Genomic DNA, 20,544 nt, shown 5'->3' with positions numbered 1-20,544 from the left:
TGAGAACAGGGCTTAGAGGATCACCCTTGTGGATAGAATGGACAGGGATAGAGTGGAGAGGAGAAAAGCACAGGAAAAAGAGAGAAACGTGCAGCAGGAGATGCTAGCACTTCTCAAGTGTCAAACATGCTGAAGACTCTTGTTGATCTTCAGATTCAACAGACCCATGCTTGCCTCCCTCTGCAACCCATAAAGAGCTGCATTCTGGCACCTGTCCACACCCCTGTCCTCCCACGTGGTGCATTACGCATACCACTTCACCCTGCAACAGAGACAGTTGGTGTATGTGTATGTGAAATGGAAATGACTGTTCTTTCTTCTTCAAAGGTTCTTTTCTCTGTATTTATAAAGTTTCATTCAGTTACAAATATGTCTGTTTGCGGCGTTTGGAATAAAAGTCTATTTATGGAAACTTAATTCATTTTTATTAGCTCACAACATATGATGGCTAGGCCTGACATCATTCACAGATAATAGCAATAGGTGCATTTGCAGTGTTCTGTTACTACACACACAGCACTCATTACAAGGTTCATACGGGGCTGCAAAAAAACCCCAAAACAATGCCAGGCAGAGCAAGATACAGCAGCACGCGTCACTGTGGCTCACTATTAAAATGGTCTTTCAAAGCCTCCCTGAGTTGCATAGCTCCCTGTTGAGCTCTTCTTATAGCTCTGGTGTCTGGCTGCTCAAAATCAGCAGACAGCTGTTCCATCTCCACCCCGGTAGAAACTTTCCCCCCTTTGCTTCACAGATACTATGAAGCACACAGCAGGCAGCTATACCCACTGGGATATTTTTTTTCATTGAGTAATCTCATGAGTAAACAGTGCCAGTGTCCTCTCAAATGTCCAAAGGTAAATTCCATGTCATGCTGCACCTGCTGAGCCTGTCATTCAAGCGCTCCTTGCTGCTGTCAAGGTGGCTGGTGTACAGCTTCGTGAGCCACAGGAGTAAGGGGCAGGCTGGGTTTCCCAGGATCACTGTTGTCATTTCAACATCCCCAAAGGTAACTCTCTGGTCTGGAAAGAGTCCCTGCTTGCAGCTTTCTGAACAGGCCTGTGTTAAAAATGTGTGTTATGCACCTTCCCTGACCATCTTGCGTTGATATCAGCAAAGTGTCCCTGGTGATCCACCAGCACTTGCAATACCATAGAAAAGTAGCCCTTTCTGTTGATGTCTTGTGCCAAAATAGGGATATGTGGATCATCCCCCCCACCCTATCACAGTTTTGGAACCCCATTCCTGTCCTGCACATTGCCCAGAGTCTCAATCCCTCGTAACAGGATGCGATTAAATGGCCCTGAACACTTGCATCACAGCAACCCCCATGGTGGATTTCCCAACTCCAAATAGATTGCTACTGATCTGTCAGTAATCTCGCATTGCCATCTTCCACACAGCAATTGCCACTTGCTTCTCCACTGTCCGTGCAGCTCTCATTGTGGTGTTGCTGCACCGGGGGGCTGGGGCAAGCTCTGCACACACTTCCAGGACTGTGGCTTTGCCCATCCAAAAATTCTACAGCCACGGCTCTTCATCCCATACTTGCATAACAATACCATCCCACCAGTCAGTGCTTGTTTCTCAGGCCCAGAACTGGTGCTCCCCCATCTGCAGCTACTCCGTGAAGGCTAGCAACAGCCTTCTATTGTTTGTGTTCCACAACAAGCTAGCGTCCATGGAATTGTCCTGTTCCCTACAGCTCCTCTGGTGGCTCTGCAAATGCTGCAGGATCAGGGCCATTGTGCTCACAAAATAGTGCAGACCTGTGCAGGATCCATGCTTCTCACAGACATGGTGGATGCGTGGATTTGCAGGGCTTTTGAAAAGAGGCACAGACATCATAGGATGCAGATAAAATTATGGGATGGAGAAAACTGCATCATGGGATGTTGAAACCATGGTCCCAGTTGCCTCTTAATGACTCATTTGCCCCCATGAGGCATTGCAAACCCTTCCCAAACCATCCTGCACTAGATGGTGGCAAGTTGCATAGTGAGATAGCTCCCCACAGTGTCTGCTTTCTGCATCAGTGCAAGTTCTGGTAGTGAGGACGCACGCCGCCGACACAAGGAGTGTGGTGTGGACATGCAAAAGCAGTTTAATTACTGTGGCAGCTGTACATTGATGTAACTTAGGGTCAACTTAATTTTGCAGTGTAGACTTGCCCTGAGGGGGACTGCAGGAGGAGTATTCCTTCAGCAGGCTGGTGAAAAGCTGCCAAACCAACCAACCCAGCAAAGGAAGGAGCAGGACAAAGAAGCTGGGGAAGACTACAGAGGTAAAAGTAACTCAAGGAACAGCAAGGGACTGAGGAGGACTGGTTTCTGGCTGTCCCAAACAAGGGACCTGAGCTGCAGCCCAGTGGAACCCTAGCTGGGGGCTTCCTAGAGAAGAAGCTCTTTAACACTGGTGAACTAGGCCTGATTAGCCCCTATTACAGGAGATCAAACTTTCCCACCACCAAATGAAGCTTTGTGTTGTTTTCACACAGTGACCAATCTTGTCTGTGTGTTTGGCCTCTGTGGCTCATTCTGCAAGCTTGTACATTGCACCTAATTGTGGATTTGAGAAGTGTCTGTCTCCTCTGCTTTGTACATCAAATGAAACCCTTCCCTGTTCACTGGGCTGGTGTTGACCTTATTGCTGGTCGCTGCTGCGGTATACTAACTTCTTGCTCTCCAGAAGTGGGAATCCTGGTAGAGGGCATCGTTAGAAAAGGAGAGATTATTTTACTTGTTCTACTTCTTGGAAGATCTCCTCTCTGGAGCATTCTCACCTCCCCTAGGGCTCTGGACCTTTTCTTCATGGAGGGGCTTTTCTCTTGCACTTGTTTTTTTCTCTTTTCCTTTCTCTGAGGCGCATCTTAGATTTTATGTTCTTGAACTGGCTCATCCTGGGAGCGTTGCCTCCTATCCAGCCAGAGGAACTGCCTGGAACAGATGGAGGGCAGCATTTATATTTGACAGGAGGTAGCATGCAAAAGTAGTAGGGGGCATGGCTCTGTTACTGGTGCCCTAATGGGACAAGGGGAGCTGTGCTAGTCTCTTGCTGAAGAGACAGGTGTGTGAGATGATGTCTTCAGAGAAGTAGAGTACCAGGTGAATCATTTTCCCTTCCTGAGGGCAGCAGTTCTCAGCTGCCACCCTGAAGTAGGATATTTGGCTATTCCTATTTTAGTCGATAACTGAAAATGTTTACAATGTCTGGCTGCAAAGTCAGACTCTTACCTGTCCTTCTGAAGACAGTTTCCCCAGGTCTGTTCCTGCTCCACACATGTATTTCCTATGTGTTAGTTCGAAATAAACTGCCTCGTGAGTGACGCCTGGCTTTCCTGCTGTGGGCAGGAAGAGAAGAAGGAGCTGGTCAAGTCTCCCTCTACCCTTCCTCATCTTGCATCGCAAACCTGTTTGAGATAGAAAACTCTTTGGAGGCTTCATCCTTGCTGCACCCTATTTGTAGTCTGTTCTGGATTGTGTGGGCGTGTGGCAGGAGTGAAATACGCCCTTTCAAGAGGTGTTGACTGCTGGGGGGGGGGGCCGCTATCTTCTCTTCACAGTAAAATCATCTCGGATCATATGAACTCCAAATGTGCTCTATTCACCTGAGCTGTGAGGTGACTTCTACACAGCCAACTAGTGCGGCAGGTCCCAGCTCCTCCAGAGAGGATGCTGGACTAAACACTGTAATAATTCCCTCCTCATAGGTGCTAGAGCTATAGAAGCAACCACCAAGGGGTATTATGGCGCAGGTGAGAGGAGGAGTCTTGTGCTGGCCACAGGAACTTAGAGGACCCGGGGTAAGAGACTCAGAGGTACTACAGATGGGAGCAAGCTGAGGAGGAGCACTGTGCTTGCTATTTGGGGGCTGGTTTAGGAGACTCAAGTGATGGAGCTGCTACAGCTTCCCTGAAGAGAGATTGGAAAAAAATAGGGATTGTTACCTTTAAAGAGGAGACGTGATAAAGGTCTGTAAAATAATGACTGGTCGAGAGAAGGTAGATCAGGAACTCCTGTTATCCCTGTCTCATGACAGAAGAACAGAGGGACATTTTAATGACATTAAAAGGTGGCAGATTCAAAACTGAGAAAAGGAAATACATTTTCACACAATTTGTAATTAGTGGGACTTGCTGCCACATGGTGTCACTGAGACCAAAAACTGACCATTTAAGAAACAAGTGGACATCTACAGGGTTGAGAATGTCCAGAGTTAGAATAGTGTTTGGTAACAAATGTTGGAAGGCACATTAAACCTCCTGCCTTAGGGCTTAGACCAATTTCTAACTCTTAGGGATTAGAATGATGCTTTATCCTACATCTGCTCTTGTGGAGTTCTTGCTCCTTCCTCTGAAGCGTCCGGTTCTTGCCGCATCAGAAAAACAGTTCTGCCCTGGGTAGACCATAGGTTTGATCCAGCTGGGCACTTCCCAGGATCCCTCTCCCTCTTTGGTTTTTACATCTGTCATATAGTTGGTGGTGGTTTTCCTTGTTTAGCAAAGGCATATGTATCTCTGTTTCTCCTCATAATTCAGCTCCTCCAGCCCTTGATCATGTTTGTGGCTCTCCTTAGACTTCAACTTTCAATCTCTCACATAATTAGGAGCCCAGAAGTGATCTCATTTCAGCAGGGGTAGCACAGATTGATGCATCCTTGCTGCCTAGCTTGCTCTGTACTAGTTTCAGGGTAATTCCCCAAGATACTAGTTTATGATTTTCCGTTATGTTTTGTCAGTGGTTTTTAGCCTCTTAGGGTTATTTCTGTCTTCACTTATAACCCGCCTTACTCCCCCCCCTCCCCCCGAAGGTTTCTTTCTGCAGAAACCAAACACTCTGCAACTCCTGCACCTACACAGCTGGGATCCCAGAGATGTGTCCTTGTCTCCCTGTGTTTTTTGACTCCCAGCTCTTGTGGATAGTCTGTCTCCATGGCATGGGCTACATAGATTGCAGGGGGTTCCTACAGTGGGGGTGGGGGAGGGGCCGGCTCCTGGTGGTGAGATGGACTGGCTGGGAGGAAAGGCACTTTAAATAGTAACATGTGGGCAGCTGTTTGAGAACTGACCCATCCTGCCCCCTCGTCTGGCTCTGGTGAAGTACTGAAGGGGCGGTGGGGCACCAATCCCACTACCGCATTACAGATTGCTGAATAGCTACACATAGTCCTCTGAATTGAAACACAGTTCCTTTGTAGTAGCCCACTGTGTTTCTCTGCTGTAAACATACTCACTCACCCCTTTAGTTGCATCTTGGCCATGGTGGAGCATAGGCATGTCGTGGTAAATTCCCAGGCAGGCAGAGCTCAAGGCAGCTTTTTGGCTCCAGAAGTTTGTAATTCCCTGTTATACTGTGAGAAGTGGAGGTGGATTACTTGTCTCCTGGTCTGTGCTAGATTCCCAGCAGGGATCTCCTGGTGCAGCCTGGAAGAATGGGTAATGCTATATTTAGACACCGTAACATTGACTTTCTGGCTCTTTCTCATTCCCAGTTGTTTGCTGCTTCTAAATGGATTCCAGTGAATTTCCTGGATCTTTGGACCCCCTTTCTCTGCCTGATAAGCCACTGATTGGTGATCTCCCTGCCGACATGGAGTTTGGGGAAGATCTTCTGGGCTCCCAGACAGCTTCTACACAGCAAGCGTCAGGTCTTCAGCCCCCTGTGATGGAATGGGATGAGACCAAGCAGGTGACTGCAGATGGGGACTTAGACCTTTTGGTGAAAACAGACAGTTTGGCTGATCTAAGCAAATCAAACAACCTTGATCCAAATAAACCCAGTGTCTTGGACGTTCTGGAGAAACCTGGTGTCTTAGATGACTTGGATGAAGCCACTGGCTTGATGGGTCTAGATAAACCAGGGGATTTGGAGGGTCTGTACAAGGCAGATTCTTCCCAGGACATTGCAGATGGGCATGGGGACTCCTCTGGGCTGGCTAGGGAAGACATTGTGCCAGAAGCTTGGAAAGAAGGGGAAGATAAACCAAAATATGACTCTGGGGACCTAAAAGATGATTGTGCTGCAGCCACTACTGTGCTTTGTGATGGCAACACCCTAAAGTCCCCCCTGCAGCCCAGTCCTAGCGCAGGGGAGCTGAGCTCTGCACCACCCATGGAGGAGTTTACAACGCAGCTCTCAAGTTTGCCAACAGTTCCGCCACAGCCCAATCTTAAGCAGGCAAAGAAAACAAGGTTGAAGGCACCAAGGAAAAGCTCCCCTGTGCAAAAAGAGGAGCCAGCAGCAGAAGAGGGGCTAGAACAGAGCCCTGCCCTGCCCCCTGAGCACACTGACGAAAGCCAGGCTGAGGAGGGGGATGAGGATGGTGGTAATGCCCTCAGACAAGAGAGGAACATGCCGAAAGCACAGGAGGCCACACGGTCATCATCTCCAGGTAGGTCTTCCAATGCCGGGGCAAAGTTCTTGCATAACGAGTGGTGGGCAGTCTCTGCTCCAGTAAACTGGAGACTGATCAGCTCTAGTCTTACCCTGGAGTCTCCTGACAGTGTTCCCTCAAATTTTTCCCACGCATGTGCAGAATGAATTCTGTTATGTACACCAATATGGAGGCGATGTGTGACACATGACCTTCATGTGGTGCACATAACAAAATTCATGTGGTGGGGGGTGGGGCCGAGGGGTTTGGAGTGTGGGAGGGGGCTCAGGGCTAAAGCAGAAGGTTGGGGTGTGGAGGGGTGAGGCTCCGGCTGGGGGTGCGGCTCTGGGGTGGGGCTGGGGATGAGGGGCTCGGGGCTGGGGCAGATGGTTCAGGGGGTGGGGGTGAGGCTTCGGCTGGGGGTGCAGACTCTGGGGTGGGGCCAGGGATGAGGGTTTTGGGGTGCAGGAGGGTGCTCCGGGGCTACAGCGAAGAGAGAGGACTCCCCCCAGCTCTTTCTCCTCACAGCAGCACCTGGGCTCGAGGGGAGAGGCACCTCTCCCTGTCGCGGCAGCTCCGAGGCTGGGGCTGCAGGATAGGCGCCCCTCCCCCTGTCCAGGACTAGGTTCGGGCCCAGGGAGGAGTGACCCGGCTGCGCCTGGGGCTGTGCCGCCCTGGCCACAGCAGATCCAGACCACAGCAGAGTTGGGGCCAGCGGAGCGGCCCCCTCCCCCGGCCGGTCCCCAGCCGCTGCAGGTCTTTGGGTGGGTTTCTTGAGCGCCTGCACGGTGCTAAGCAGGCTGCTGCGTGGCTGCGCAGCTTACAGGGAACTTAGGTCTCCTCTGCATGTGAACCAGCCTCTCCTGCTGACTGGGTGGGCTGGGGAAGTGGCCCCCACAGGAGGGATTAGTAGCTCTGGCAGTCAGGGCCCTGGTGCAAATGAGCACTCTCATTGGCTGCCGTAGCTTGAAGTTTGCTTCTGTTGGCTACTGGTCCCCCAGCCAACGCTCTGGATTGAGCCCATGCTGGTGCTGGTTGGTAATGTCTGAGGCTACCTTGGCACTAGGGGCGGAGCAGCGTGGGCGGGGCATGTCTCCATTAGGCAGGGTTCCTGCCCTGCTCTCCACACCAGGCTGAGGAAGGCCTGGACCTACCCACTCCCTTCACAGGCTGAGTCTGTTCTGTGTTTACAGAGAGGATTCGGTCGCCAGGTCGGCAGGCTGGCTCCGAAAATGTAGAAGTGACAGCTGCAGCTGCCCAGTGTCTCTCTCTCCCGCTCTGCATGCAGGCCTGTTCCCTGCGGCATGCTCCCGGCCGTGGATACCACACCTTGTATGTGGTTCTTCCTCCAAGTGACTCTGTGGTATCAAGCCTTGCTGTGCATGTGTAGGCAGGAGCAAAGGCTGGTCTTCTTCCCTGTGATTTCTAGCCCCTCCTGTTTACGCAGAGGGCTGCTGTCTCTGAGCAGGCAGCTTTTCCCCTGCTCTGGAGAGAACTGGGGTCTGGGATTCAGGTGTCGTCTGTATTTCCATTGCAGGAGAAGACGTGGCTGGGAAGGGAAGTGAACAGCCAACTGAGAAGGTGAGGAGAGTTCAGATAAGTGCCTCTGCCTGCAAGAGTACTTGAAGGCACCCCTCTGAGTGAGCATGGGAAGGAGTGTGCATGTCTCCTGGGGCAGACACCTTCTCTGTCCTGTGCAGGTGGCTTCAGTCTTAGCTCCCTGCCACTTGCCAGGCTAGAGCCCCTTTCTCTTAAGCCAGCTCGGCCCCCCCTGCCCTGCTTAACCAGTCAGGACCTTGGCTGGGCTTCAGCAAAGCTTGAACCATCTGCAGTTAGTTTGAAAGAAGAACCCTGAGGCTGGGCCCTGGGAGTGACCAAGGCTTTCTGTCTGTGGTCACCCCAGAAGATGGTTGGTCTGAATGTTCTCTGGGTATCTTCCAGGAGCAGAAGAGAAGCGAACGAGCCAGGAGATCAGAGGCAGCCAGGCCTGAAACTGTGAATTCCTCCGAGAGCAGTAAGTAACCTAGGCTGGCCACTCGGCCCATTTCTAAGTGGGGGGAGGAGGAGAGGGTGGGGAGCGGTTTGAGCACTCATCTGAGAGGCCCCTTCCCAGCCAGGAGCACAATCCCCTGGGCAGCTCTGTCCCTTTCTCCCCACCCCATCTGGGGATCAGGAGGCAGGCTTCATTGTAGGGACTTTCCTGGGGGAAAACATCCAGTCTTTGCCTCTGAGATGCAGAGTCTAAAAGTGCTTGTGGCATCTCCTGCTCCTTCCTGTAGGAGTGCGGAGGAATTGTGCCCCTTGCACTCTGGCTGTGCCACCTGCTCCCTTCTCTCCTGTGGGAAGGGGCTGGGGGTGCTGCCTTGTTCTCTGTAATGCACGGTGGAACGTGCAGAGACTTCTTCAGTCTGCTCTAACTGTTTGCACTTGAACTTGCTGCTTGGCCCGAAAGAATCGTGCCTTGAGTGTGGAGACAGCAGTGCCCAAGGCTCAGTGAGCCTGGGGGTTTCCTGCTTCATCCCCTGCCAGCACATTACAGCTTTCCAAAGTCCCTTACTCCTCCCTGCTGAGGAAATTCCAGGTCCTGCACCCTGAAATGGACTCCAGAAAGTCCCGTCCCGAGTCTGGACATGGGGTTATGCTGCAGTCCCTAACGGGGAATCTGTCTCTCCCTTTCCCTGCTTACAGTCCCAGTCTCTGACGAGGACTCGGATGCTATGGTGGATGATCCCAACGATGAGGACTTTGTTCCTTTCCGTACCCGGCGCTCGACCCGCATGTCCTTGCGCACACAGATGGCTCAGCGGGCTGCGCGCTCCACCGTCACCAAGATGACTTGTGCCAACTGCCGGACCCCACTGCAGAAGGGCCAGACTGCCTACCAGCGCAAAGGGCTCCCTCAGCTCTTCTGCTCCAGTTCCTGTCTCACCACTTTCTCCAAGAAACCACCTGGCAAGAAGATCTGCACCTTCTGTAAAAAGTGCGTGCCCCTTCCTGCCTTACCCACCCTCTTGCCCCCGCCCCCCACCTTCCATCTGACTAGCGACCCTCCCCCCCATCTCACCCCGCCTTCCTCACCCATGTGCCCTGCTTTCACAGTATTGCTTACCTCCGCCTACCTTCCCTCGCGCCCACCCTCACGCTCTCCCCAACCCACTTCCCTTCCTGCTGAATCCCTTGTCTGCTCTCCCCGCATGTTACCCCATCCGGCTCCCTCGCCCCCCTTCACACTCCTGGCCTCCCCCCCAATACCCTGTCTTTCCCCACCACAGGACTCCACTCCCTCTAGCTGCACTTTCTGCTCCCCCTCACCTCCCCCTGTCCTGGAGCCCCTTGCATTACGGCCCACCCTCCCTCTTTGTCCTGGAGTTGGGGTGTCCCTTGTGCTAACCAGTCCCTTCCTGCCCCACAGAGAGATCTGGAACACCAAGGACTCTGTTGTGGCCCAGATTGGCTCAGGTGGCTCTTTCCATGAGTTCTGCACCTCTGTGTGCCTCTCCCTCTATGAGGCGCAGCAGCAGAGACCAGCCCCTCAGCCTGCAGAGGCCTCGGACACCAGCCGCTGCAGTGTCTGTCACAAGCCTGGGGAGGTAAGCAGAGCCCTGGTCTCTCCAGTGTTTGGCCCAAGAAGCTTTGAAGCCGTCCGCTGGAGCTGGGGTTAATGCAACTGCCCACACCTTTCCGGGTGCTTGTGAGCTGCCTCGTGCAGTTATAGCGGTTGGTTGAGCCTATCAGTATCTGGGTCGGCCTGGGAAACCTTCCAGGGACTCCTATGTGCTCAGGCTGCGGCCCATGTGCAGATTTGGGCTTGTTTTTTCAGATTCCTCCTTGTCCATCGTTTTCCACCCGTCAGCCCCAGAGGTGCAGCTTCTGCTCTCTCTCCCCATGCTGCCCCTTGCAGCTCCCCGTGCCACTCATTCCATTGTCCTGCTGGGGTGGGAGCCAGCCTGCACGGGTTTGCTAGACTAATGGCCCTTCCTGCCCAGAGACACAGGCCAGCTCGAGGGCCAGACCCCTGCAGAATGGCCGGGTGGGCCTGTGCTTGCCTCTGAGGGAAACCTGGTGCCGGTGTGTGTGCAGGTCCAGCACGAGGTCAGCAATGGGAACGTGGTGCACCGGCTCTGCAGTGATGCCTGCTTCACCAAATTCCGAGCCACCAAGGGGCTGAAAACCAACTGCTGCGATAACTGCGGCCTCTACATCTACAACAAGGGGCTGCCACTGGAGTACCTCTTCCACGAGGGGCAGCAGAAACGCTTCTGCAATTCCACCTGCCTCAATAGCTACAAGAAGGTGAGCGGGTTCCTGGAGATGGGGAGGGGCTCCGGGGGCACCCGTCTCCCTTTCCCGAGGCTTTTACCAGCCTTCCCCTGTCTCAGTGCAGGGCACTCCCTCTGCAGTAGCAGCAACACCAAGCAGTCTCCCTCTCCGCTCCTCCAGCGCTCAGGAAGCTTCTTAAGAAAAGAGATCCAAAGGCTCTCTTCAAAGCAAACGAGTGGAGGTGCACTGAGCTTACTCCTGCTTCTGGGACTGCAGCTCCCTAGGCCTGGCGCTGTGGCCAGTGGGCTGGCTGGATCAGTCGGCCTGGCGCTGTGGCAGGTGGGCTGGTGCTCCTGGTCACTTGCCTAGCGAGGCTGATTGTCAAAGGCACAGAGCTGGGTCCTTGCGGTGGCCAGAAAACCCAGAGCTGGTTCTATCCTGCTGTGCTGTGCAGGATTCAGTGAACTAGACAATGCCCCCACTGAGTGGCCTCTCTTGCATCCAGCCATGGGGTCCCTACAAAGCGTCTGTGTGCTCCAGGCTAGCCTGAGATCTAGGTGGGTTCTCAGATGGCAGAGGGGAGCGTGGCCTGCTCTCGGACATTGCCAACAGCTGCCAGGGCCTGTGACCCAAGGGCGGAACAGAGTGCAAGCTTGTTGTCCATGTTGTGTGTTCATGTCAGCCTGCTGTAGGAGAACTGCCTTGTGGGGCCATTGAAGGGGATCGGAGGAGGTAGAGTTGGTAAGATGGGGTGAGGATGGGCTAGGGACCAGCCAGGACATGGGATGGAGGAAAGCAGAGGCCTGAGCTCTCCAGTAGCTGCGCTCTGCTTTATGCTTGCAGAAGAATACCCGCGTGTACCCCTGCATGTGGTGCAAAACGCTGTGTAAGAACTTCGACATGCTGCCCAACGTGGATCGGAGCGGCAAAATGGGCCTGTTCTGCTCCATCTGCTGCACCACCTCTCACAAAGTGAAGCAGTCGGGTCTGACTGGTAAGAGAACATCAGCCCCAAAGGGCCCTGTGTCGCTGACCTCTGAGCTGTCGGAGTGAGGCTTAGGGGGAGCTCGCAGAGAGAGAGGTGTCACATGTTCGGGGATCTCCGACATTGCCCTAGGTAAGCCCAGGCTGGGCACCAAGCTGGAGTGATGCTGCGACCTCCCTGTCCCCTGAGGCAGCATTTCTGCCTGGCAAAGCCCAGCATCCCCGTTCTCCTGGGATTGTTGCACCAGGGTGTCTGAGTACCAGGTCCACTATAACAGACCTGGAGAGAATGGGATAAGAACTTGCAGCCCATTCTCTCCCTCCAGTCCCACCTTCCATGCTGCTGCCATCACTGTCTCTGTCTTGCTAGGTCCCGCTAGGCCCTGCAGCTTCTGCAGAAAGAGCCTGTCTGAGCCCTGCTATTACAACAAGACTGACCGGGTTGTGTACCAGTTCTGCAGCCCCAGCTGCTGGACCAAATTCCAGGTATTGAAACATGCTTCCTGTCAGGGAGGGGTCCCTCTCCTCTCCCAGCAGAGGCTGCTGCTTCCTGGGACTCCAACAGGGAGGGCACACTGGAGAGTCCCAGCTGGGGCATAGGAGTAAATTACAACCAGCTACGTCTTGCACCCAGCCTAAGAGCAGAGGGTGGGGCCAGCACCAGGGTTACTTGCAAGCACAGTCCCTGCAACTCCTATGCCCCAGCTGGGACTTTCCAGTGTGCCCTCCCTGTAGGAGTCCCAGGAAACAGCAGCCCCAGATAATATGGACCAAGAGTCCTAAGAGAGTTGGAGATCTCTGGCCCACTGACATGCATTTTTAGTGAATCTTGGAATGCTGAGGAAATTCCAGGAGACTTGGAAGAGAGCTAATGTCATGCGATGGTTCAAAAAGGACAAGCAGGATGATCTGAGTAACTATAGGCTGGTTAGCCTGCCATCAATCCCTGGCAAAATAATGGAAAAGCAAATACAGGAATCAATCAATAAAGAGTTAAAAGATGGGAATGTAAGTCATGCCAGTCATCATGGTTTTTGGGAAATAGGTCTTGTCAAACAAACCTGGTTTGGCTGATGAAAGAGAACTGTGTAGATGTAATACAATTAGACTTTAGTAAGGGGTTTGTCATAGTGACACGCAACGTGTTGATTAAAAAAAATTACCACTCTCTGATATCAGTCAGGTTTCAGAGTAGCAGCCGTGTTAGTCTGTATCTGCAAAAAGAAAAGGAGTCCTTGTGGCACCTTAGAGACTAACAAATTTATTTGAGCATAAGCTTTCGTGAGCTACAGCTCACTTCATCGGATGCATGCAGTGGAAAATACAGTGGGGAGATTTATATACACAGAGAACATGAAACAATGGGTGTTACCTACACACTGTAAGGAGAGTAATCAGGTAAGGTGAGCTATTACCAGCAGGAGAGGAAAAAACAAACAAACCAAATCAAGGTGGGCCATTTCCAGCAGTTGACAAGAACGTGTGAGGAACAGTAGGGGGTGGAAAATAAACATGGGGAAATAGTTTTACTTTGTGTAATGACACATCCACATTCAAGCCTAATGTAATGGTGTCCAGTTTGCAAATTAATTCCAATTCAGCAGTCTCTTGTTGGAGTCTGTTTTTGAAGTTTTTTTTGTTGAAGAATTGCCACTTTTAGGTCTGTAATTGAGTGACCAGAGAGATTGAAGTGTTCTCCGACTGGTTTTTGAATGTTATAATTCTTGACATCTGATTTGTGTCCATTTATTCTTTTACGTAGAGACTGTCCAGTTTGACCAATGTACATGGGAGAGGGGCATTGCTGGCACATGATGGCATATATCACATTGGTAGATGTGCAGGTGAACGAGCCTCTGATAGTGTGGCTGATGTGATTAGGCCCTATGATGGTGTCCCCTGAATAGATATGTGGACACAGTTGGCAACGGGCTTTGTTGCAAGGATAGGTTCCTGGGTTAGTGGTTCTGTTGTGTGGTTGCTGGTGAGTATTTGGTTCAGGTTGGGGGGCTGTCTGTAAACAAGGACTGGCCTGTCTCCCAAGATCTGTGAGAGTGATGGGTTGTCCTTCAGGATAGGTTGTAGATCCTTGATGGTGCGTTGGAGAGGTTTTAGTTGGGGGTTGTAGGTGATGGCTAGTGGTGTTCTGTTGTTTTCTTTGTTGGGCCTGTCCTGTAGTAGGTAACTTCTGGGTACTCTTCTGGCTCTGTCAGTCTGTTTCTTCACTTCAGCAGGTGGGTATTGTAGTTGTAAGCACACATGAAATGGATTAAGAATGGCTGATGGACAGATCTCAAAAAGCAACTGTCAACAGGGAATTACTGAATGGGGATGTTTCTAGTGCGGTCCCGCAGGGACTGGCCTCCTAGGCCCAGTGTTCACCATTTTCATCAATGATCCAGAAGGAAATATAAAATATTGCTGATAAGCTTTGTGGATGACACAAAGCTTGGCAGTGGTAAATGATGTTGAGGACAGGCAGGCATACAGAGTGATGTGGTTTGATTGGTAAGTTGGGCCTATTTAAACAACATGTGTTTTAATAAAGCCAAATGCAAGTTCATGCATCTAGGAACAAAAAATGCCAAGGGCTGGGGAGGGGGCTGTATCCTGGAAAGCAGGGACTCTGAAGGGTTTAGGGGTCATAGCAGACAAGCAGCTGAGTGGGAGCTCCCAGTGTGATGTTCTGGCAAAGGGTTAACGTGACCCTTGGCTGTGTAAATGGACATAGTGAGTGGGGAGCTGGGAGGGGACATCACCTCTGAATAAGGCGTTGGTGAGGCTGATCCTGGACTGCATCCAGCTCTGGTGTCCACACCTTAAAAAGTGTTGAAACACTGGAGAGGGCGCAGAACAGAGCCAGAACAAGGATTTGAGGGCTGGAGAAAACGTATGCTAGGGAGAGACTTAGAGGCCAATGTGTTTAGCTCGTCAGAAAGGCGCTTGAGAGTTGAGTTGATCACAGTGTCTGAATGCCTTCTTGGGGAGAAAATACAGGGCACTCTGGGGCTCTTTAATTTAGCAGAGAAAGGCAGAGTGAGAACCAGTGGCTGGCAGCCAAAGCTAGACACATTCAGATAAGAAATAAAGCACCAATGTTTCAGGGAGGGTGACTAGCCATTGGCACAAACTCCCCATGAAGTGGTGGATTCTCCGTCTCTTGAGGCCTGCACATGAAGGCTGGATGCCTTTCTGGAAGATCTGCTTCCAACATAACCCCATGTTCTAGGGCTCAATACAAGGGGAACTGGGTGGAATGTAATGGCTTGTCACCATCAGGAGGTCAGATGCTGTAATGGTCACCTTCTGGCCTTAAGCTCAGTGACCTTAGAATGTGCTGTCAGGCAGAGGTGGGTGGGGATACGTTGGCCAGTGAGTGTGGTGGGGCTGGGCAGGAATGCTCCAGCTGGTGGGCACGGTGGGTACATCTGCCCCCTACGTGTCCTTTCTCCTTTAACTTTCTCCCTTTCTCCCTGCAGCGCACCAGCCCCGAAGGGGGGATCCACCTGAACTGTCATTATTGTCACAATCTCTTCAGCGGGAAGCCAGAGATTCTGGACTGGCAGGTGAGAAGAGACAGCTGGGCCTTGGCCCCTGGGTACATGGGGCTGAGGCCCAAACCAGAGGGGTTGCAGAGCCTCCTTGGGTTCCTTTCCCTGCTCTGAAGAGGGGGCAGGAGTTGCAGAGTCCAGGTCAGCCTCCTCTCGGCCAGGTTAGCTGGCAGCCATAGCCCTGTAGGGGTGACTGTGGAAGACGCTCTCCTGGTGGTCAGGGCAGAGGCTGGGCTGGGTTTGGGGCAAGTTCCCCTTGCCCCAGTTCCTACACTGGGGACGTTGTGACTCTGTCTACCCAGCGCTATGATTCCGCTCCTGCTTTCCTAGCCAGCCTAGGCTTGTCCGGCCAGGCTGGCTGACCCAGGCAGCGGTCTCTTTGGCAGGACAAAGTGTACCAGTTCTGCTGCAAGGACTGCTGTGAGGACTTCAAGCGGCTGCGTGGGGTAGTGTCCCAGTGTGAGCACTGCAAGCAGGAGAAGCTGCTGCATGAGAAGATCCGCTTCTCTGGGGTGGAGAAGAACTTCTGCAGTGAAGGTATATGGAGAGAGCATGGGAGAGGGAGGCGCCTGCTGCCGGCCCCATGGCTTGGGGAAAGGAGAGACCTTGTAGTGGAATGGAGGGAAGTCTGTTGTGCCAGGGCAAAGGCCTTGCCTTGTAATGCAGGGAGGCTGATTCAGGGGTGGAGTCCTGGCTGCCAGCACCTGGGAAGAGGCCTTGCCATCCAGTGTCAGCTTGGGGAGGGCTGTCTCATTGCTTTTCTCTGTCTGAGGGTTGTGAGAGACAGCAGGTGGCAGCTCTGCACCTCCTGTCATCACACATCTGCACTCCTGCACCTGGGCTGGCCTGGCCTGACCTTGTCCTGCCTGGCAAGTTCCTGCACACAGGAGGCTGGAGGCGTTTGTTTGGAGTTACGCTCTTCCTAGGAGCAAAGAGGTGAGAGATGGCAAATCCCCGGAGGTCCCATGTCGTCCCAGCCCCGGGGCCAGTGCAGGATTGTTCCCGACAACATTGTGCTCTGTTGTGTCTCCACACACCTGGCTTCTGGTCTTGTTCAGGACAGGGAGTCCCCCAGTGCATCCTGGGAAGGTTTCACTCCTATTGTTTCTCCGCAGGGTGTGTGCTTCTTTACAAACAGGATTTTACCAAGAACCTGGGTCTGTGCTGCATCACCTGCACCTACTGTTCCCAGACCTGCCAGCGGGCGGTCACCGAGCAGCTGGAGGGCAGCACCTGGGACTTCTGTAGTGAAGACTGCAAGAGCAAATACTTGCTATGGTACTTCAAGGTCAGTATCGGCACTGGCAGCCTTGTGCTGAATTACTGGTGTGGGCACTGATCCAGAGAACTGGGCCCTGCTGTGGGGAGCTGGCCCTGCTGGAGTGGCCAGCTGGCCCTGCTGTGGGGAGCTGGCCCTGCTGGAGTGGCCAGCTGGCCCTGCTGTGGGGAGCTGGCCCTGCTGGAGTGGCCAGCTGGCCCTGCTGTGGGGAGCTCCCGTTGCTGGAGTCCCCAACTGGCAATGATGGGACACTGCTGTGGGGAAGCTATTAGCCCATCTTGCCAGAGCACTGCTCTGAGGAAGTTCGTACTGCTGGAGTCCACAGCTAGTAGTGGTGTGGAGAAGCTTGCACGGCTGCTGCTGACAGGGCACTTCTGTGGGGAAGCTCACAGCATCTTGCCAAGTGTTCCTCTTTCTCTGCACGCAGAGTGGGTGTGGTTAGTTACTTGGTTGTTTGTGTCTCCTACCACTCGGGGCTTTAGGCAGCTCGGTGCCATGCCTGCAAACGTCAAGGGAAGCTGCTGGAAACCATCCACTGGCGGGGGCAAATCAAACACTTCTGCAACCAGCAGTGTCTGCTGAGGTTTTACAATCAACAGAACCAGCCCAACCTGGACACGCAGAAGGGGCCCGAGAGCCTGCTGAACAGTGAGTAGGAAGGAGGGAGAGAGCCCAGCAGAGCTCAGCCCGAGAGACAGGGAGAACTGGAAGCTCCAGTGCTGGGACTGGACGAGACACTAGGGAACAATCCTGCACTGGCCCCTGGGGGGATGGACCGAGTGGGACCTACTGGGGCTTCTCCATCTCTAACGTCTGTGGTTCTATGACACACAGGGCCCAGATGGGCGGAGCCGGTGCCAGCAGGCTGCCTGTAGCTCTCACTCTTAGCGAGGATGCTCAGGGATTTAACGGGCGACTCCAGCCTCAAGTTGCCAGCTGGGAGCTTGATTTACAGGGTTAGGGGACAGCGTGGTTTGACTTGATAATCCACCTGCAGCCCCGCACCACCTCTGAGCTGTGACCTCCTCAGATCTCATAAACTAAGCAGGATTGGGCCAGGTCAGTGCTTGGATGGGAGGCCTTCAAGGAGCACCCAGGGTGCTGCAGGAAGCGGTGCTGGTGGTGCTGTCGGTGGGGTTCTTCCCTCAGTCAGTGAGCCAGTAACGGAGCATGCCGTCCTGCTCTGTTAATGAGACATGGCATGGAAGTCTTACTGCTTGTCCGCAGTCCCAGGCCGTGGGGGGAGTGCTGGGGTTGCTAACCCCAGTGTCCTGCACAGTCCTGTGCTGTGTTCCAGCAGTTCCAGTTGGAGGCTGAATTCTCTCTGCCTGTTGCCCCGTTTCCTGTAGTTAACTTCTGTAAATCAGCGGTAGGACATTGCAAAGTGCCTTGGGATCTCCCTAGATGGAAGGTGCCAATTGGTACCGTGAGGGGACACAGCTAACCCTGTCCTGGGGACACAGACGTAGCCTTGCTCTGCTTGGCTCTTTCTTGGGGCCAGGACCTCCTCCTGTGTTACTCAGTTGATTTGGTTTAGGCTTGTACACTGCCCAGGACATGTGGTGCTTTTGCAATACTGGGAGATCAAATGACTTGAACTTCAGACGGACCCAGCATCAACAGCTCTGACTTTTGCCAAACCCTGAGCCTGCTCCCACAAGCACTACACTCTTAGAAGAGCAAATATTCCTCACTGAGAAAATCCCTGGCTCACCTGTACCAAGGTGAGGGGAATACACTCCAGAGACCAGGGCTCTGCCCCCAGTCTCCAGGCTCTGTTGCCAGGAGAAGGGGACAGGAATGGACTGGCACCATAAACCGGATGGATGGCAGAGCAGTTAACAGCAGAGCTGTTCCATGTACTCCTGGTGAGAAGCAGCACTCAATAAGTGGCAGCCTTTTCTGTAGCCAGTGAAGTCCCTGAGCGCTGTCTAGAGGTCACCCCACCTAAAGCATGTTGGAGCAGCAAAGGCCAGGAGCAAGGGCAAGGCCCCGCACATCGGAGTGGGACGGGAGGGCCTGCGTGCTGGAATCACCCACCCTGGCGGCCCCAGGGGCCAGGAACTTGTAGAAATCTGGATAAAGCACTGTTGACCCCTCGTGGTATTGAGACATCTGGGAGCTGAGGATCCAGCCAGGAAAGATGTGTCAGGCTCCCCCGACAGAGGGCGAGTGTTACACCTGCCATTTCCCAGTTCAGCAGCATTGTCTCTGCCATGCTCTGATCTCGCCTAGCCACAGGGGAAGCTGATAGCTGCACTGTCCATTGATGGTAACATGGACTCCTCCACAGCTGAAGGCACTGCAACCCACCACCTCCTTCCTTGCCCTTGAGGTGGTGCGTACTCTGGAGGGGGCCTCTAACACTGCCCTCTGGAGCACCCACACAAGAGCCGCCTGGGCAAGCAAGCCATTCGCCCCCTCTGGGTCCTAGGGAAGGACCCGTTTCACACTCCATGGCCATTGCTTCTGCAGTGCAGACTGCTGGGATCTGTAAGAGTTCCCCTCTGTAATCCGCCAGCCCATCAACCAGTGTAGCTGATCTGCTTTATCCCCTTCAAAAGTGATAAATAGGTGGCTCATCTGAAATGCAACCAGTGCTGCCCACCTTTGATGGCAGGGCCATTTGTATGTGAGCCCAAGAACAGGCATGGAGCCTCCTGAAGGGAGACTGGGACTTTACAAGGATGTTTTCTCAGCACAGAGCAGTACATACATGGGAAGTGAAAGGCTTGAAGGATCTTACTGCTGCGTGCCACCCCTGATCCCCAATTTGAGCTGGGCAGGTGCTAGGTCTTAGGAAATGGGTAGGTCAGAAGCCAACTGTGTGCAGTAACTAACTAGATTCCAATCAACAGCCCACGGAGTTCAGGTCTGCAGCAGGATTCTCCTGGGGATCCCAGGTTTAGAGGGGGATATTCCTGTCCCAGAACTGATGGGTTCAGAGTGACTTGCCAAAGCACAGAGAGACAGCAGGAAAGAGCTCCTCTTGCAGGGATGTGTATTCTGGTTGGGCCCGGTACAGGTTCAGCTCCAATCAGGCTAAACCAGGAAAGGCGTTTCTGCCAGCTGGTTCAGGTGACAGCACAAAGGAGCATGTTGGGACCAACACCCTCTTCCCCAGTGCTGTGGAGATGGCGCCATCTCTCTAGACGCGGCCGCAGGGTCAAAGGGATGAAGAACTCTGGAGAGCCACGAGTGGTAAGAAACCAGAAGCTATGCCTGGTTCAGACCTGGAGCCTTGTACAGTCCTGATTCCTGATCAATCCCAGGCACAGCTGCTGGCTGTTCACTTTTCAGGGTCTTGTGCTTCATGGCTTTCTGGAGCTTGTCGTCCCTGTGACCCTGTGGCTGCTTCTGGAAAGACGGTGCCCTGGGAACCGCTTAGCGATTTGCAGGTTGCAACTGCTCTTCTTCAGACTAGGTCTCTGTGTGTGAGCACCAGAGCCTCAGGCTGGTGTTGGGGAGACCTGGGTCCCAGAGCTCTCGACAATCTCTCACTGGGAAGGATTGGCTCTCCAACAGGCCCTACTGCACTTCCTCCCTCTCAGGCCAGCCAGACATTCCTACGCAGAATGTCAGTCTTCCCAAATGGGGGCTTTGAGAGCTCCTGACGTGATGGCCTGAGGAACCCAAGAACCAGCCAGTGTGCTTCAGAGGGGCACCTGACCCAGAAGATGGGGGATTGGTCACTTAGCTTGTGGGGCTCTGTGAGGGACCTTCTAGGCTCCCAGCCCCACATGCAGAGAGTCCTTTCTCCTTGGTCAGGTGGGGTGCTGCTGTAGGCTTCTGATTGCTCCGCTGCAGAGATGCCTGTCACCCAGCCTAGCTCATGACCCACAGCCCTGGCCTTCCCTGCTGACAGCCATGGTTTCTTGGAGGCAGGCACGTTGTGGGCTCCGTTCTGTCTGGGCTGGCTGCCTGTCTGCTGAGAGGTGGAAGGTCCCCCGAGGGACCTGCAGATTCTGCAGCTGGGGACCCTTGCCAGCCCCGTGGCAGGATTTTTGGGGCAGGACTTGCCGGCCCCCCCCGCCCTCCCCAGCTGGAATCATCAAGTGGGCTGTGCTCGGTTTTCCCCAGCAGCACTCTGTATTTCCT

General features: G+C 53.4%; 1 protein-coding gene across 6 annotated transcripts in view; it reads left to right on the top strand.

Annotated features, from left to right (window-relative positions):
- ZMYM3 (zinc finger MYM-type containing 3) overlaps positions 1–20,544 on the top strand; it is a 52,532-nt gene that overhangs the window by 15,207 nt on the left and 16,781 nt on the right. For 5 of the 6 annotated variants that reach the window (XM_037908670.2, XM_037908669.2, XM_043522934.1 and 2 more), the window contains exons 2-13: positions 5,491–6,390; positions 7,910–7,953; positions 8,314–8,386; positions 9,061–9,352; positions 9,785–9,962; positions 10,453–10,665; positions 11,476–11,626; positions 11,987–12,102; positions 15,096–15,182; positions 15,554–15,704; positions 16,283–16,455; positions 16,929–17,094. In XM_037908670.2, coding sequence (XP_037764598.1) covers positions 5,508–6,390; positions 7,910–7,953; positions 8,314–8,386; positions 9,061–9,352; positions 9,785–9,962; positions 10,453–10,665; positions 11,476–11,626; positions 11,987–12,102; positions 15,096–15,182; positions 15,554–15,704; positions 16,283–16,455; positions 16,929–17,094 — 2,527 coding nt within the window. In that variant the 5' untranslated portion in view covers positions 5,491–5,507. Of the gene's footprint in view, positions 1–2,077; positions 2,285–5,490; positions 6,391–7,909; positions 7,954–8,313; positions 8,387–9,060; positions 9,353–9,784; positions 9,963–10,452; positions 10,666–11,475; positions 11,627–11,986; positions 12,103–15,095; positions 15,183–15,553; positions 15,705–16,282; positions 16,456–16,928; positions 17,095–20,544 lie in introns of those variants that run through there. The other variant, XM_037908671.2, reaches the window with a different exon arrangement.

Source organism: Chelonia mydas, chromosome 9 (assembly GCF_015237465.2).
Source record: "Chelonia mydas isolate rCheMyd1 chromosome 9, rCheMyd1.pri.v2, whole genome shotgun sequence".
In the NCBI taxonomy this organism is placed as follows: domain Eukaryota; kingdom Metazoa; phylum Chordata; order Testudines; family Cheloniidae; genus Chelonia; species Chelonia mydas.
This window is presented reverse-complemented; position numbering and strand designations above follow the sequence as displayed.